The 20,079-nt window shown below is 41.2% G+C and overlaps 1 protein-coding gene across 1 annotated transcript in view; it reads right to left on the bottom strand.

Annotated features, from left to right (window-relative positions):
- The window catches only part of LOC106088923 (diuretic hormone receptor), a 119,409-nt gene that overhangs the window by 40,560 nt on the left and 58,770 nt on the right, over positions 1-20,079 (bottom strand). The window contains 2 exon segments of the mRNA XM_013254637.2: positions 8-59; positions 62-163. Coding sequence (XP_013110091.2) covers positions 8-59; positions 62-163 — 154 coding nt within the window.

Here is a 20,079-nt window from a genome sequence, read left to right as displayed (position 1 = left end):
CGACACCAAACTGATGGTGTAGCCAATGTAGTATATTATCGTTGGCAATTCAATTATTGCTCAAATTCTGATATAGTGGCAGGTTCGGTTAAATGCATGCACGCATCATAATTCGTGTATTGATCCCATGTTCCATTTGCATGACAATAGCGGGTGGCATTTTCTAAAGAAGAAAGAAAAAAGCAGATAAAAATTTTTGATGTTATTAAAGAAAAATCGATTTTAAATAACTATTGGGTTGCCCAAAAAGTAATTGCGATTTTTAAAAGAAAGTTAATGCATTTTAATAAAACTTAGATGAACTTTAATCAAATATACTTTTTTTCACTTTTTTTCTAAAGCACGCTAAAGTAACAGCTGATAACTGACAGAAGAAAGAATGCAATTACAGAGTCACAAGCTGTGAAAAAATTTGTCAACGTCGACTATATGAAAAATCCGCAATTACTTTTTGGGCAATATGAATTCAGCGATGCTGAAATAGAATCTTAACCATTTAGATACTGTCACAGTGCAGTGACAGGAAAGTCAATGAAGTCTAAAGAACAGGGAGCAGACGATGAGATCCATTACCTACTCCCAAGATGCCCATTGCTGGAGGACCAATGATTGAGGTTATACAGATAAACCTCCACCGGAGCGAGACTGCTACACACACTCTGATGGAGAAAATCGGCAAGGGCAAGATTCATTTTTTGTTAATTCAGGAGCCATGGACGACCCGGATATATACATTCTAGATCACCTCGACATTTTGATTCGATCTAGCCATGTCCGTCCGTCAGTCGAAATCAAGATAGCGATCAAACGCGTAAAGCTAGCCGCTTGAAATTTTGTCACAGATACTTTATATTGATAAAGGTCGTTGATTATTGCCAATGGCCCATATCGGTTCAGATTTGGATACAGCTCCCATATAAACCGATCTCCCCATTTTGCTTCATGAGCCCCTGAAAGCTACAAATTTTTATCCAATTTGGCTGAAATTTTGCACATAGTGTTCTCTTATGACCTCCAACAATTGTGCCAAGTATGGTCCGAATCGGTCTATAACCTGATATAGCTCCCATATAGACCGATCTCCCGATTTGACTTCTTATGATTTCCAATAACTGTGCCAAGTGCGGTCTAAATCGGTCTACAACCTGATATAGCTCCATATAAACCGATCTCCATATTTGACTTCTTGAGCCTTTACAACCCAAAATTTTTGGGTCTCCATGAAACACTCTTTCTCTGACCATCGCTACATTAGGTTGGAATAGCACGGCAGCGCCGAATCCGATAAGCCTTCCGAGATAAGGTGAAAAACCAACAGGACAAATTCGGAAGCCTACTCAGAAGAAGACTTGTTTAAGATAATTAAATTGTCCAAGCCTAGAAGACATTGCCGCAAACGTCAACCGGATGATGACTATATGGTGCTTGTGGTCTGGTGGACGTCGCCTCAAAATTCCACCTACTGCTCAATACTTAAACGGATCCAAAGGATGGCTTGTTTGTGCATCACACCCGCACTGAGGCCGACACCATCTGATGCACTGAAATAATGCGACATCTTATGCCTATGGACATTGTGGCCATACAAATTGCAGAGACCACTGCGTGAGGTAAGGGAGCTTTCTCATTGGTCATATGGCGGCTACGGACACTCTGTTATCCTTTATACAATATCCGATGTTCAAGGCAGTGTGGATTTCACCCTACCTGAGCCGCTTTTTGATAAAAAGTACTGTACCAATATTCCTGATAGAACCGATTGGAACTACGACATGCCTGGTAACAGAAGTTACATAGACTTCTATACGGATGGTTCCAATCTAAACGACCAGGTGGGCTTTGGGGTATACTCTAAAGATCTAGAACTGGTCATATCGAAAAGTTCACACGACCACTGCAGTGTGTATCAAGCGGAGATCCTTGCAATTAAGGAAGAGGTGGAAAGGCTAAGAAGATAATGTCATTACGACGATTAGCATAAATATTTTCTCAGATAGCCAGGCACAAAACACAAAAACCGCCATTGACTGTCACGGATCTCGCAACAAGATGGCTGAACAGTTCAAAATTCGCCTGTTCTGTTACCGGACAATAAATGCGCCTTTTTTGGACCCAAAACATTAAATCGAGGATCGGTCTATATAGCAGCTATATCGAAATCTTAACCGATCTGGGCCAAATTGACGAAGCATGTCGAAGGGCCTATGACAACTCACTGTTCCCAATTTCAGTAAAATCGGATAATAAATATGGCTTTTATAGGCCTAAGACCCTAAAGCGGAAGATCGGTCTATATGGCAGCTATATTCAAATGTGGATCGATCTAGCTCAAATTGACGAAGATGTCTAAGGGCCTTAAAGAACTTACTGTTCCAAATTTCAGCAAATCGGATAATAAATGTGGCTTATATGGCCTAGGACCCTTAATCGGCGGATCGGTCTATATGGGGGCTATATCCAAAACTGGACCGATCTGGGCCAAATTAGAGAAGGATGTCGAAGGGTCTAAGACAACTCACTGCCCCAAATTTCAGCAAAATCGTATAATAAATGTGGCTTATATGGGCCTAAGACCCTAAATCGGAGGATCGGTCTATATGGCAGCTATAACCAAATCTGGACCGATCGGGGCCAAATTGAAGAAGGATGTCGAAGGGCCTAAGACAACTTACTGCCCAAATGTCAGCAAAATCGGATAATAAATGTGGCTCTTATGGGCCTAAGACCCAAAGTCACGAATCGGTCTATATGGCATCTATATCCAAATCTAAACCGATCTGAGCCAAATGACGAAGGATGTCGAAGGGTCTAACACAACTCGCTGTCCCAATTTTAAGCAAAATCGGATAATAAATGTGGTTCTTAATGGGCCTAAGACCCTAAATCGGAGGATCGGTCTATATGGCAGCTATATCCAAATCTGGACCGATCTGGGCCAAATTAACGAAGGACGTCAAAAGCCTAACGCAACTCACTGTTTAAGGGTCGGTAATGGATATTTCGATGTGATGTAAACGGAATGACAAATGAATATACCGGCACCCTTCGGTGGTGGGTATAAAAATCGGTTCAGATTTGGATATAGCTCCCATATATATGTTCTTCCGATTTTCAGTAATAATGCCATAATATGGTAATTTTTTAACCGATTCTCTTAGCAAATTTAGCAGGAAGGATTCTCTCTCTACTCTCGATATTATTAGTGAAATGCATAGAATCGGTTCAGATTTAGATATAGCTCTCATAAATATATATCGCCCGATTATCACTTCTAGAGCACTGCAAGCGCATTTATCGACCAATCTTCTCAAAATTTTGCACAGCGGTTTTCTCGACGACTTCCACAATATCCATAAAGTATGGTCCAAATCGGTTCAGATTTGGATATAGCTCCCATATTGCAATAATGTTGTCATTTGTTAACCGATTGTGTCGAAATTTGGTAGGAGGGGTTTCCTCTTGACTCTCGACATAACTGGTGAATTTTTTAGAATCGGTTCAGATTGAGATATAGCTCCCATTTATATATTCGCCCGATTTGGACTAATATTGCAATAACGTTGTCATTTGTTAACCGATTCTGTCGAAATTTGGTAGGAAGGGTTTTCTCTTGACTTTCGACATTACTGATGAATTTTGTAGAAATCGGTACAGATTCAGATATAGCTGCCATATCTGTATATCGCCCGATTTTCACGCCAAGAGCCACTGCAAGCGTATTTATTGACCAATTTTGCCAAAATTTTGCCCATCGGTTTTCTCGACTACCACCACAATACCTAAGAAGTTTTCTCGAAATCGGTTCAGATTTAGACATAGCTCCCATAGAGTATATGTTAGTAAGATTTTGGTGTAATTTGCCATAATGTTGTCATTTGTCAACCGTAGTTATTACAGTTTGAATATATTTGCATCGAAATTTGATACGGATTGTTTAATAACCCATCTGAAAACATCAGCCTATGTCTATCTAAATTGGTTTAGAATTGGATATAGCTCCCACATTGTACTTGTAGGGTATGTGTATTTTGATAAGAGTACCGTCTTTTTATCCACCGTAGAGCAGCGGTTAACATATCCACCTAGGACACTTAACGTCTGGGTTCGAATCTTGGCTAGATTATTAGGAAAATTTTGCCAGCGGTGATTATCCCCTCCAAATGCTGGCAATATTTGTGAGGTACTATGGCATGTAAAAACTTCTCCCCAAAGAGTTGCCGCACTGCCGCTCCCATACAAAGTAGTCCTTCGACTTAACTTCTTGAGCCCCCGAAAGCCCCAATTGTTATCCGATTGGGTTGATACTTTGCATGTGTTACGACTTTCAACACTCGGTGTGATTCTGGTCCCAAATCGGTTTATACTCGGTCTATAACCTATTATAGCTCCCATATAACAAAATCGTCAAAATTTTGACTCCAATAGAATATTTTGCTCATGTTTGATTTTCCCTAAATCCCTAATAAATCCGTTTGAAATCGTCTTTATATATAAAAATCAATTTGTGTTTGTTTGTTTGTTTGTATGTTTGTGTGTTCCTTATAGACTCAGAAACGGCTGAGGCGATTTTCTTGAAATTTTCACAGATGGTGCATAATAACCCCGTCCTGCAAATAGGGTACTACATTTTTTGATATCTGAAGGGGGGGCGGACCCTCCCCCTTACCCTAATTGTCAGAAACTCCAGATCCCGCAGATGGGTGGTGCGATTTAAGCGAAATTTTGTGTGTCCTCATATAGTACCCTAAAAATAAAAATTTGGTATCCAAATTTCGAAAAGGGTACCTAGGGGGGCTGCCCCACCCTAAAACCTACCAAACACATATTTAGGCCAATCACGACAACATGGGACTCAAATGAAAGGTATTTAGGATAAGAAAACGTATCTGATATCCAATTGTCGGATCAAGTGCTAGGGGGACCACCCAAGCACCAAAACACCCCTAAATCGGACATATTTACCGACCATGGCAATATGGGGCTCAAATGAAAGGTATTTGCGAGTAGAATACGAATCTGATATCCAAATGTTGGACCACGTTTCTGGGGGTCCACCCCTTCCCCAAAACGCCCCCCAAACTGGACTTATTTACTGACCACGGGAACTTATATACTGACCATAAATAAAAGTTATTTGAATGTAGAATTCGAATCTGATATCCAAATATGGGACCAAGTGTTTTGGGGACCGCCTCTCACCAAAAACATCCCCCAAAGGCGACAAATTTACGACCATAGCAATATGGGGCTCAAATGAAAGGTCTTTGGGAGGTAAAGCACGAATTTGATATTAATATTCGGGAAAAGTATCTATGAAGCCCCGGAGCGGGCCCAGGTCAGCTAGTAAATCTATAAAAATTTAAGTCAAATGTAATTTTTCCTGTAAATTTCCTTGAAATTTGATTATCATACCAAATTTCGTGGATATTTGAAAATAACAGAATTCCCCTTCCCGGAGGTTTTAAACAGAAACATTTTTCTGTCAGGACATGACATATTTGTAAGTAATCATTATTAAATTTGTTATTCATTTGCCTTACTGTGTCTCCCCATAGGTTTCTCTCTTTGCCCGGGCTACCTATATTCCCTTTGCTTTTTTGCTGCATTTTGCAGCCATTGTTTGCTTTTATCCTTTTCATGGAATTTGAAAATAGATTGAATAATTGAAATCAAAATGGTATCGAAACAAAATGACTGACATGGATAAACGATACATTCTGTCATGGAGTGTTAACTTCGACTTAATAAGGACATTCTCCATAGGGAAGGGAATGTGTAGCAAACACACCCAACCACCCACCCACCCACATTTCTGCTTCATTTTGGTTGCAAAAAAATCGAAGAGAAGTTTTTCGAGGAAAAAACTCCATTTACATGTTGGGTTCGAATGTGTGTTGCCAATGCCAGCATATCGAGAGCTTATTCCATTATTGATGATGTCCTGTTTAGCCAAGATTACAGCCTTCGAGCTATGCAAACCAAAAAAAACCCTTATTGAAGTTCAATTGGAATTTCATGAATACGAAAGCAGATGTCTCGATCAGAAAATACAAACCGGTTTAGGGCATACATCATAGAATGAAATGGTTTTTTTTTTTCTTTTTTGTTTTGTAAATCGAAAATCTCTGTAAGAGAATCTGAAATTGTCTGAAAATGTCAACAAAAAATTTTAATCTTTATGCAACAACATCGAAAATTCAATTTATGTATGCCTTGAAATGGGAAAAAAGGCAAAATACACAAAAATGTCCAAATGTCACAGAAAAGGTCATATTTAAAAGAATCCAATCAAATTAAACCAGCATACACCACATCGGATATATGTATTAAACACATATAAATTTGGTTCGATTTGGACCAAAGTCGGTACGGACGTCGAAGAATTTAACACAAAATACACAACCAGTCGCACAACCAGACGGATAAACCAGAAGGATATACAGTTCGTCCCCAGCCTTCAAGTAAAGTTTGTGTTTCCGATTCAGATTCAGACAGCGACAGTGTCAATGATACAGTCATCGCAGCAGCAGATGACAACAGTAGTTAGCGAGGGCTTTGCTCTAGCAAGGTGACCGAGAAAGCGATCCGCGACACGACGAACGAGACAAAGAAATATGCAACGGCAGCGCAATAGGGCGAAAGTGCAGGATGCTGGAAGGGATAGCACTGACATTCCAAGCACTTCTTCGGAAGCTGGAAAGACTATGCGATCTCCCGAAGAGCATAACACTGCTAAAATCCTGAAGAAGAAAAAGAGCTCCCCGCTTTTAAGTACTCTGGAAAGACCAAAACAGCCCTCCTGCAATGGCGACTCCAGATAGTGTCCTGCGGAGGGAGACAAAGTCGGAAAAGTTAAATGGAGAGATCATTTTATATGGGAGCTGTATCGGGCAATAGACCGATTCAGACCACAATAAATGCGTATGTTGATGGTCATGAGAGGATCCGTCGTACAAAGTTTCAGGCAAATCGGATAATAATTGCGACCTCTGGAGACTCAAGAAGTCAAGATCCCAGATCGGTTTATATGGCAACTATATCAAGTTATGAATCGATTTGAACCTCATTTGACACAGTTGTTGAAAGTAAGAATAAAATACATCATGTAAAATTTCATCGGATAGGAATTGCGCCCTCTAGAAGGTCAAGAAGTCAAGTCCACAGATCTGATTATATGACAGCTATATCAGGTTATGGACCGATTTGAACCATACTTGGCACAGTTGTTGGATAGTATTACAAAATACTTCGTGCAAAAATTCATTAAAATCGGATAAGAATTACGCCCTCTAGAGGCTCAAGAAGTCAAGACCCAAGATCGGTTTAAATGGCAGCTATATCAGGTTATGAACCGATTTAAACCAGACTTGGCACAGTTATTGGATATCATAAAAAAACACGTAGTGCAAAATTTCATTCCAATCGGATAAGAATTGCGCAGTCTAGAGGCTCAAGAAGTCAAGACCCAAGATCGGTTTATATGGCAGCTATATCAGGTCATGGACCGATTTGGACCAGACTTGGCACAGTAGTTGGATATTATAAAAAAACACGTCGTGCAAAATTTCATTCTGATCGGATAAGAATTGCGCACTCTAAAGGCTCAAGAAGTCAAGACCCAAGATCGGTTTAAATGGCAGCTATATCAGGTTATGAACGGATTTAAACCAGACTTGGCACAGTTGTTGGATATCATAGCAAAACACGTCGTGCAAAATTTCATTCCAATCGGATAAGAATTGCGCCATCTAGTGGCTCAAGAAGTCAAGACCCAAGATCGGTTTATATGGCAGCTATATCAAAACATGGACCGATATGGCCCATTTACAATACTAACTGACCTACACTAATAAGAAGTATTTGTGCAAACATTCAAGAGGCTAGCTTTACTCCTTCGGAAGTTAGCGTGCTTTCGACAGACAGACGGACGGACGGACGGACGGACGGACGGACGGACAGACGGACGGACATGGCTATATCGACATAGAATGGCGCGACAATCAAGAATATATATACTCTATGGGGTCTCAGACGAATATTTCGAGTAGTTACAAACAGAATGACGAAATTAGTATACCACCCATCCTATGGTGGAGGGTATAAAAATCCTTTTCATTGACTTTCCCACACTTTTCTATGCGCTCCATTATAACATTGACCTCGTCCGTTATCAGCTTAATGTCATTGACAATAGCAACAAAATTTTCCACAGAAACGAATTAATAACAATGCACCGAGCAAAACAATCACAATAGAGTCATATATACCTCTGTCCCCTCCCTCAATCCAGCTAATATACCCCATTTCCATTCTAATGCAAAAATACCAGAGAAAATAACAATCGGTAGAAATTAAAACATATGGACCAAATGCATTTCAAAAAAAAAAAAAACAAAATGACAAGAGAAGAGAGAATACCAGCAATTCATTCTATTCATACTGGAGTCCTTTTGGCACTCCATCCGGTATTGTTCATTTTATTGTGTGACCAGAGCAGTGGCATTTGTGTGCAGTGTGCTTTTCTGGTGGTGGTAGTGCATGAATGCGGGTGTGTAGTTGTTTAACTGAATTTGTTATCGTTCGTTGTAATCGAAACAATGAAAAAGTGACACACCATTACAAAACCCAAGTGCATTGAAAATAATGTTAACCTTGATATGCAGGGGCATATGAGAGACGTTGCAAAACCAATTTGGGAAAAACAAACATTTTCAAGTTTTTTTGCCTGTTATAGCGAAGATCATTTAATGTCACAGTTTTTCGTTAATTTTTCTTTCGAGACGAGCTCAATGATCGGAGATTTTTGCAATGGAAAAGGAAAGCGAAAGATCACAACATACACCAACCAGATCGCTCTATATGGCAACTATATCCACATCCGGACCGATCGGGGCCAAATTGAAGAAGGATGTCGAAGGTCCTAACAAAACTCACCGTCCCAAATTTCGGTGACATCGGACAATAAATGCGCCTTTTATGGGCCCAAAACTCTAAATCGGAGGATCGGTGTATATGACAGCTATATCCAAATCTGGACTGATCTGTGCCATATTGCAGGACTATGTCGAGGAACTTAACCTCCTAACTCAATGTCCCAAATTTCGGTGACATCGGACAATAAATTCGCATTTTATGGTCCCAAAATCTTAAATCGAGAGATCGGTCCATATGGCAGCTATATCCAAATCTGGACTGATCTGAACAAAATTGAAGAGGTATGTTGAAGGGCCTAACGCAACTCACTGTTCCAAATTTCATCAAAATCGGATAATAAATGTAGCTTTTATGGGCCTAAGAGCCTAAATCGGCGGAGCGGTCTATATGACAGCCATATCCAAATCTGGACCGATCTGGGCCAAATTAACAAAGGATTTCGAAGGGCCCAACACAACTCACTGTACCTAATTTCGGCAAAATCGAATAATAAATGTGGCTTCAATGGGCCTAAGACCCTAAATCGGCGGATCAGTCTATATGGGGGCTATATCGAGATATAGTCCGATCTAGGCCATCTTCGAACTTAACCTGCTTATGGACAAAAAAAATAATCTGTGCGAAGTTTTGAGCTCAATATCTCTATTTTTAAAGACTGTAGCGTGATTTCAACAGACAGACGGACAGACGGACGGACTTGGCTAGATCGTCTTAGATTTTTACGCTGATCAAGAATATCTATACTGTATAGGATAGGAAATGGATATTTCGATGTGTTGCAAACGGAATGACAAAATGAATATTTCCCCCTTGCTTTGGTAGCGAGTATAAAATTTATCTAGCCTATGGTTCCTTCCAGACAAACTTACACAATCTATGAAAATGTTAAGAAACTCGGTTTAGCCAAGTCTCATATTGTCATTATGGGTCTAATAGCGTTTTTGAGAGGTGGCGTGGCCCCCTATATTTCGATATGTATGCCACATTCGAAATTTACTCCCGTATACCTTTCATTTGAGCTCCATATTGACATGAACGTCTAATATGTTTTTTTTGGTGAGTTTTGGGGTTGGGGCAGCCCGATGGATACTTAGACTCAAATTTTTAATACCATATTCGTATTCCACTCTCCAATACCTTTCATTTGATACCTATATTGTGGCGGTCGGTCCTTTTTTGATTTCGGTTGGTGTTTTAAGCTTAAGGGGGAGGGTCCTTCCCCTTTCGATATAGAAAAATTATTTAGCCTATGTTTCCCTTTAGACCAAGCTAATCGGTTCTGCCGTTTTTCAGTCTATACGAAAGAAACAAATCGAGTCCCATATATCCGTGAATGTGCCCATTTTGGCCGTTTTTTGTGGGGGTGGGGTAACCCCCTCTACTTGGACATGAATTGGTTTGCCAATTTCGTTATCTACTCCAGCATACTTTTCATTTGATACCCTTATTGTCCTTATCGGTCCACTTTTGATTATGGGTGGTGTTTTTGAGGTAATGGTGGAGGGTCCGTCCCCTTCCGATATCAATAAATTCTAAAGCCTATTCCTACTCCCGAATACCTTTCATTTGAGTCCCATATTATCATTGTTTCTTTACGAACTTTGGTTTTGCCTTTTTTTTCCACAAGACTAGATTGCTTTTTTTGTTTCAATTCAATTTGTTTATTTTCACAGGTTTGTATTTTTTTTTTTGTTCCACTGTGCAATATTTACAATGTAGTATAAGCTTAATTAGGTAAGTGCAATATAAAACGAGGCAAGTGCAATATAAATTAAGGTAAGTGCAGTATAAATTAGTTTAAACACTTTGTGCAATAATTAGGTTTTAAGAAAATATATGTAGGTAAATTTTAACAGTGTAGATAATAAGTAGTTAGTAATTTTATAATTTTTCTTGTGTTTCTTGCAATTTTTATTTCACTAATTTCCTTAGGTAAGTATTCTTCTTGTTTTTGTTTTGTTTTAATTTCAAGGTAGGTATTTAGGGTTCACAATATAGGTAAGTATGTTTATTTTCTAGATGGTAAGTATTTTTAAACAATTTCACATTTCAAACAGTTCTTAATTTCTTTGCTGTGTACAATTTAATTTCACTTTTTCTTTCTTTTTCCTTGCTCACAGGTTCTTTTTGTTGTTCTTTTTTTTCTTGGTCGCGGGGGTTTATATGCGTACGGGAGTTAAGCTTGACTTCGAATAATTACCAAAAAGAAAAGAATATCATCTGCCAGTGGTTGGCGATGAACATTTGTTTGGCTGAATAACAACAAACAAGTATGTACCCAGCGACTGCATATACGCACGTTGGTATGAGTGCGTGTGTGTTTTACATGACAGACCGCTAGGCACATACCTGTTGCGTTTAGCTAGCACAGCAGCTATGATAAAAAAAATAGCACAACCATGAACATTCCGCCCCCCATGACCAAGTGTTACATTCCAAGATTTTAAGGGCTAAGTAAGTATGACGATGGAAGCCTTATTGATTTAGATTCCGAATAGGGCCGGATATGATGTATCCCAGTACCGTCCTATAGGCGTTGACGTCACCAAGTCCGGTAAATATGCGACCTTCTCTATGTATTGCAGAGTATGTATCTGCACCAAGCTCTAGATCGATAGGAACATTGCTTCTCGGGTCCGGGTCAGCTAGTGAGCTATCAGTTAAATCACGGGTCGGGTCGTGAAGAAGAGGGTCGGAATAGGGTTGTCTTGGCAGCTCGTCCGTGATGAGCGCGTTGACCTTTAACGCCCAAGTGCTAGTGGGTTGGCGAGACATAATTTTAAAGCTAGCAAATCGTTTACCTTGGTACAAAAACGTTCGAAGACCAAGCCGGCGGAACGTCGCATACGCGATTCTGGACATTATAGAGGACTGGCTTACCAGGATTCGCACAGAAGCCCAACTGTCGACGTCTTCACCGGTTATGCGTATAATGGCCGTCGGCACAAAAACAATGTCCCATAAGAAGCGGGGCGGTGTCACAGGCACGTCTATATTGAGGGGTGCCTCTTCGAGTTGAGGGGCCCCATGGAGTAGGGTGTGATGACGATCATGACAACGGCGGCACCCTGTGAGGCTTGTACAGTCTGGCGCTAGGTGACTTCTTGCCAGGCAATTTCTACAATAGCCTCTCCTTTCCACTGTTTCGTACCGTTGGTACGGGGTTTTGTCTCGAAAGCGCTGGCATGAGTTAAGAGCGTGGTCATCTTGGCAAAGACCACATGAATACTGCCATGTACTTGGACGACCACGCCCACGTTGCAAGTCCCGGTCCGCTCCAGGATGTCCTCTTTCCTGGCGATTGCCATCACGTCTTTCATTGTGTCGTGCGCCACGATTGTTTTCGCGAGGTCTTTCCTCCTCCTCTTGCCAATCTCCACGGGGTAAGTAGGCCGCCATTCCTGTAAGAAAAGTCTTGTGAGTACCGTGTTCTAAGGTTCGTGAGTACCCGACTAGTCATGCGGAAAACAATTTGACAATTTTAGTAATGGGTCTAGTGACTATTCCGTTTGACGTTCTAACATCTACTACTCTTATATTTTGATCTGTACCATGATAGGCCCTTTCAATGCGACCCATTGTCCATTCCGTAGGAGGGAACCTATCGTCTCTGATTACAACTAAATCATCCTTTGCGAGATTTTCCTGCTGATATTTCCATTTGGATCTGCGGTGCAATTCTTTCAAATACTCCGACTTCCATCGTTGGCAAAAGTATTGAGATACTATTTTGAGTCTTTTCCACCTATTAGCAAAAGAGACATCCTGATCTGAAACATCAGGCTCCGCTGGGGTCAGAAGTGGTGTACCAATAAGAAAGTGGCCTGGAGTCAAAGGCGAGAAGTCATTGGGGTCGTCGTTGGCTGGACTCAGCGGTCTGGAATTTAAGCAAGCCTCTATTCGAGTCAAAATTGTGGACAATTCCTCGAACGTAAAGTTCATTTTCGGAATAAACTTGCGCAAGTGGGATTTAAAAGACTTGACACCCGCTTCCCACAGGCCGCCCATGTGAGGGGCACCAGGAGGAATAAATTTCCAAACTAGATTTTGATAAACATTCTGCTGCAGCGTTTGGTTTTGTAGAGTCTTTAAGAACTCTAGACGATCCTTTTTAAGTAATTCAGAGGCGCCCACAAAGTTTTTCCCATTATCGGAGTAGATACAGGCCGGACAACCTCTACGAGCAATAAAACGCGAAAACGCCGCTAAAAAAGATTGTGTAGAAAGATCGGTTGTTGCCTCCAAGTGTATGGCTTTTGTCGCAAAACAAACAAAGATACAGACGTACCCTTTGGTAATCAGACAAGCACGACCTGAATAGTTTTTAATATTAAAGGGTCCTGCAAAGTCAACCCCGGTATTGGTAAAGGGTCTCGAGAGTGAAGTGCGCTCAGGTGGAAGGGACGCCATTATTTGTGATTGCAAGTGCTTTTTATACAAAATACAGGTCTTGCAGTTGTGTATAACTTTCTTAACAAGGGGTTTTAACCGAAATATCCAAAATTCTGATCGCAATAATCGTGTCATGAGCTGGTTGCCTCCATGAAGTGTTATTTTGTGTGCAAACTCGACAAGAAGTTGAGTCATTCTTGCATCATATGGCAAGAGAATGGGATGCCTTTCATTGTATGACAGTGCCGGTGATTGGACTAGACGCCCATTGGACCGCATAACCCCTTTCGAGTCTAAAAATGGGTTCAATGACAAAAGGCTACTGCTGGGCGACAATTTAGTTTTCTGTTCTAAATTGTGGTATTCGGAAGCAAAGTACTGTTTCTGAGTCATAACTAAGAGTCGTTGCTTTACGTCTTGTATTTCTTCAGCGGTAATCTTCCCAGACGAGATTCTAAGATGCGATCGACCTGCGCTAGTGTTTCGCCAAAATCTTAAAACATAACACAAAACTCGATATGCTCGAGACAAAGAAGAGAATCTTTCGAGAGGGTCTTCAAAGGTTGTAGTAGCAAAAACTTTAACTGCTTTCGCTTCTAAACTCGTGTCACTAAAAACTTCGTACGTTGGCCACCTGTCTTTCGGAAGTTTTAACCATAGGGGTCCGTGCCACCACAAATGATGACCTTTCAAGTCAGATGGTGAGCACCCTCGACTGGCAACATCCGCAGGGTTACTTTCGGAGTCAATATGCAGCCAATTTTCAACCCCGACGTTTTCCAATATCTCCGAGACGCGATTTCCCACAAATGTGCTCCAAGCACAAGGTGGTTTCTTGAGCCATGCTAGAACAATTGTTGAGTCAGTCCAGTAGTAAGTTGTGAAGTTAGAAATTTGAAGCTTAGCTATAATTGACGACGCAAGCTTTGATAATAAAACAGCCCCGCATAACTCAAGCCTTGGTAGCGAGATTTTCTTTATGGGGGCTACACGAGTCTTAGCAGCGAGCAAATATGTTTCTGTCTTGTGGTCTTCATGTTCCACTCTTATGTAAAGAGCTGCTCCGTACGCACTCTCAGACGCATCACAAAACCCGTGAACTTCAACTTGACACGAAGGCACAAACTGAATCCATCTTGGAACTTTTACTGATTCAATTTCCCCACAGTTTTTTACAAAGGTTTGCCAGTTTATTAATGCTATTGCTTTGAGCGTGTCATCCCAGTCTATTTTGTCAAGCCATACTTGCTGCATGACTAGCTTGGCGATTACAATAACTGGGGCCAACCAACCACAAGGGTCAAACAATTTGGCAATGGATGATAAGACCTCTCTTTTTGTGTACGTTGGTCTGACTTCTAATGATGGTGGTGTGAATGTGAAATAATCCCCAGAAATATTCCACCGAATACCAAGGGTTTTGGTTGAAGAGTCCTCCGAGAGCTCAAGCCAATTTACTGGCAGCAATTGATCGGCAGGTAAGTCTTGAATGACTTTGTGATCATTTGCTGTCCATTTCATGAGTTGAAATCCAGCCGAGTCAAAGGCTGAGATTAACTCTTTACGAGATCGGATGGCTTCTTCAATTGTGTGAGCCCCGACCAGAACATCATCAACATACAGATTCTCTTGAATGATCTTTGATGCTAAGGGGTATGTGTCCGCCACGTCTTCCGCAAGTTGAAGAAGTGTTCGGATTGCAAGGAATGGTGCGCAATTTACTCCAAACGTGACTGTCAAGAGCTCAAAATCCTCGACTTGGTCCTTTGGAGATTTTCTAAAAAGTATTCTTTGGAATTGTGTCTGATTAGGGTCTAGGAGAATTTGCCGGTACATCTTCGTTACGTCCGCATTGAATACGTATTTGAAGAATCTCCACTTCAAAATTTGTAACACAAGGTCTTGTTGAAGAATGGGTCCAGCAAACAGGTTGTCGTTGAGGCTTCTTTTGTTCGAAGAAGGACTTGACGCATTGAAAACCACTCTAAGTTTCGTTGTGAGTCGATCTGGCTTGATGACAGCATGATGCGGCAAATAGTAATTGGGAGTCTTAGTTACCTCCTCGGCCGATAATCTCCTCATGTGTCCAAGTTCCAGATATTCCAGAATAGTTTTATCATATTGTTCCTTTATTTCAGGCGTTGCCTGCAGCTTCCTTTCCATTCGATAAAATTGTGCTAAAGCGATGTTTCTAGAACTTCCTAGTTCTTCGCAATTTTTAAACGGTAGGGTCACAACGTATCTTCCATTTTGGTTTCGGCGAGTGGTTGTCTTAAAGTTTTGTTCACAAACCATGTCCTCTTCAGACCTCAAAATCTTTTTGGGGGTCTCCTCCACCTCCCAAAAACGTGTAAGTATTTTCTCTATCGATATTGTGTTGTGCAGAGAAACTCGGTTACCCCCTGTAGTTCCTTGTGCTATGGGTCCACCAACGATCCATCCAAAAACTGTGTTCTGTGCCAAAAGTGTGCCGACTGATTTCATAGGAGATCCAATGTCAAAAATAAGGGGTCCTATGTCCATTCCTATTAGAAGGTCAACCGGTTGGCTAATATAGAATTTTGGATCTGCCAAATCAAGGTTGGCAACATCCCGAAGTTGTGCTAGGTCTAAGTTTTGTGGTGGTAAATTAGAAGGAAGGGCCTTCAAGACAGGCGCCCAAACCTCCAACTCAAATCGAGGGTCTAAGCTTGAACGCAAAGTAAAGAGACAAGCTTTGTTCGAAGTTTCGGCTACCATCTGGCTAAGCCCCGTGACGTGTACCAAGTTTCGCTTAGTTGGAAGACTCAATTTGTTCTTGAGTTTATCTGTTATAAAGGTGGACTGCGATCCAGAGTCAATAATAGCTCTGGCATCGAATAGTTGTCCTCTAGATTCTATCTGCACTACGGCAGTAAATAGCAAAGTTTCCCTAGGATGACGCTCACTAATTTGCTTATCCCGAAGGGTCAGGGTGGTGATGTTACTTTGTCTTGTGTCAGGAGTGGACTGTATAATTGTCGTAAGAGCGGTAGCACTAGTACTGGGTCGCGCTACATCTCTGGCTGGGTCTTGGCTACTAGCTTGGGTTTCCGTTCCCTTGTGTAGCATTGTGTGATGCTTCAAGTTGCATTCTCTACATGAAAATTTGCTCTTGCAGTCTTTTACCCCGTGATTAGATGAAAGGCAATTGTAGCATAAGTGTGAAACCTTCACGATGTGAATCCTATCATTGATATTTTTCTCAATAAACTTCGGACAATCCCGAATGAAATGCGTTGCTTTACAAATCTGGCAACTTTGAGCCGTTTGGGTAGGTTTTGCCGGAGGCTGTCTTGCATTAGCATTATTCTTAGCACCAGAACTGTGGGTCTTTTGTGAAATGTTCGTGTGAAAGCTGTTGAAAAACTTTTTGTTCTGGTCCTGCTTATTGTGACTTGGCTTACTAAAACTTGGTTTAATATTGCTTACAGACTCGAGGGTCTTAAACTTATGGGTCAGAAATCTGTCAAATTCCGCCCATGTTGGAAGAGTCTTGCAATCATTTAACGAATTCTCAAACTCCTCTAGAAATTGTCTAGGTAACCTTGCCGAACATAAGTAGATCAAGATCGGGTCCCATTTTGTAACATCCACGCAAAGTATTTCAAAAGTTTGTATACAGCTATTAACAGTGCGCTGCAGCTTCTGAACTGACTGAGAACATTCTACCGTAACATTTGGCAGATTAAAAAGAATCTTTAGCTGTTCGTTGACCTGCATTCTTTTATTCTCATATCTGTCAGTTAAATTGGACCAAGCTAATAAAAATCCATCATTTGTCAAAGGAACGTGGCTTATCATCTCCCTCGCCTCTCCTGCGGTCTTTTGTGTCAAATGAAAAAGTTTTTCAACGTTGCTTAGCCTTGGATTCCTAATATAAATTGCAGTGAAAAGGTCCCTGAATGTTGGCCAAGCTGTATATCCTCCCTTGAAAGTGTCTGTATCACACGGGGGGAGTCTAGAGACTGGCATAAAATCCCTTTCCTCGGATCTTACTTGCTGTATCGACTCTCTTTCTGCCTTCTCCTGGATCGCCTGTTCTTTAAATGCATTAATATCCGCGTTCAATGAACCTATGACTCGCATATAGCTTTCCCTAGCGTCTTTGTAATGAGATCGAAGCTTGTTTCTATCCATGGGTGTTTCGCCCTCCGCTGCAACATGATCGCGGCATTCTAAGTATGATTTTTTAACGTTGTTCCAAAGCGAATCCAGCTCCACTCTTAGAGCCTCCAGGCTATGAACATTATCCTCGGATCTCGCTGCGGCGAATGTGCTGTCGAAATCCACCAAGTCATTGACGCTATTTGCAAATCTATCACGTATAGCTTTCTCCATTTTGCCAAAAATTCCTTGCTACTAAAATTTTCCAATTCGAGAAAATTTCAGAGAAGGGTCAAGCAAAACACTATTTAATTGTCTCGGTTCAGGACCTAAATTCAAAAAAACTCAATTTTCCTTGAAGGGTCCGATGCCGACTATCAAAGCGGATTCCCAAACTAAATGGCACAGTCTTCGTTCGTCTGTGGAGGCGGATTAATGATAATGGAAGAACAAATAAATTTCCTCTCAAGGCAGCGGGTCAATCAATTCAGTGCTTCAGAGAAAGGCGAACAGAAACCCACTTTCAATAAATCGTGGCGAATTGCAATACGAGGGACGTGGTATTTGCGCCCCAATAGACAGTCTTCAAGAAAGCAGATAATATCTCTGTCGATTTGTAAAATGTTGGGACAATTTTTTCTTTTTTTACCCAATCGATTTAGGTCACTTTGCTCTACAACGTATCATTTCATCTAAGCCAGCGACAAAATTTCAAAAAAAAAAAAAAAAAAATCGCAAACACAGTCACGTCTTAATAAAGAGCCAACAACAAAGACCCTGTGATTCAAAAATCAAATTCAATTCTGACTAGGCCTCTATACCACAAGGATCGTATCTAATCAACGAGGCACAAATTTAAAACAAAACAGGATGAAAATGGCATAGATTCGATTTGGGTCACTTTTCACATTAAATTCAAAATGGACGTAAATATTTCCGAAATTCCTTAATAAATTTTTTGAAAATCAAAAATGGCCGTCGAGTCCCCTTCTTCAAACGTATATAGGGTCAGTGGATCGCTTTGCATATGTGTGTCACAAAATTCATATGAGTCAAAAAATGGCGGGTCACTAAACTCACTCCATTGGGCATCAAAGCATTTATCGCATGAACTAGTCTATAGCACGCAAAAGGTAAGTATACAGGGTCATGCACAGGTTTCGAGTATTTTTTTGCCACATAATTACAATGAGAGTCAAGAAGTGCGGCACCTGGTATTCTCTCCTTGTGTCGTGCTTTTATATACGCATGTAAATGGGTACTCACTTTGAAGGTAAGGTTTGAGTGTATGTGTAGAGGTATACGTGTGTGTGTGTGTCTGTAGACGCCGGCCTTCCAATGTCCGTCCGCTCAAAACCTTATGGCTGAATTGCTGGAATGCTCGTAACGGATTTAAGATTTCTGGATCAATCTCTTGTTATGTAACGCGACCCCGAACCGAGCTTTTGTTTTGTTGTTGTGTAGATTAATTGATCTTGCAGCACGCTCACAATGTCTCTTGTACAATTTTGATTATTTTCTATTATTATTATTTTTTTTTTTTAAACAAAAAATAAAATTTTTTACTTTTTCCAATGTATTTTAGCTTTTCACAAAGGGATGTAACACAACTAATGTCTGTGAACCACCAAAATCACACTTTTCGAAATGGCCACTTAATTTAAAAATTTTTGAAATAACCACACTTTTTTTCACAAATTCGGCTCCGAATGGATCGTCAAATAAACCTATTTTAAGGGGTCTTGGGGCTGGGGTGGCCCCCCAGGTACTTGGACCCTACTTTTATTATAAAATTCGTAGTCTACTCTTGAATAGCTTTCATTTGAATCCCATATTGTCCCCATCGGTCGACTTTTATTTTTGGGTGGGACTTTTGGTGTAAGGGGGAGGGTCCCTCTGGCTCTGTGTCTCCCATTCCCCGTACCCTTGAGAACTTTAAATCCCGGAATTCTTCGTCCACGAACCACTCCTGCACAGACCCATGGTTCCTGGATAAGAACCATGTCAAATCCCATCAGGGGGGGGATTTGACATGGTTCTTATGTTGGGTGGTGTTTTTGAGGTAATGGTGGAAGGTCCGTCCCCTTCCGATATCAATAAATTCTAAAGCCTATTTCTACTTCCTGACCATATACGAAATCTACTCCCGAATACCTTTCATTTGAGCCCCATATTGTCATAATCGTCAAATAAACCTATTTTAAGGGGTTTTGGGGCTGGGGTGGCCCCCCCAGGTACTTGGACCCAACTTTTATTATAAAATTAGTACTCTACTCTTGAATACCTTTCATTTGAATCCCATTTTGTCCCCATCGGTCCACTTTAATTTTTGGGTGGGACTTTTGGGGAGGGTCCCTCTGGCTCTGTGTCTCCCATTCTCCGTACCCTTGAGAACTTTAAATCTCGGAATTCTTAATCCACGAACCACTCCTCCACAGACCCATGGTTCCTGTATAAGAACTATGTCAAATCAAATTAGGGGGGTCAGGGAGAGCAGGGGACAGGGAGAGCAGGGGGCAGGGGGGCAGGGAGGGCAGAGGGGCAGGGAGGGCAGAGGGGCAGGGAGGGCAGAGGGGCAGGGAGGGCAGAGGGGCAGGGAGGGCAGAGGGGCAGGGAGGGCAGAGGGGC

Source organism: Stomoxys calcitrans, chromosome 5 (assembly GCF_963082655.1).
Source record: "Stomoxys calcitrans chromosome 5, idStoCalc2.1, whole genome shotgun sequence".
Classification (NCBI taxonomy): Eukaryota; Metazoa; Arthropoda; class Insecta; order Diptera; family Muscidae; genus Stomoxys; species Stomoxys calcitrans.
This window is presented reverse-complemented; position numbering and strand designations above follow the sequence as displayed.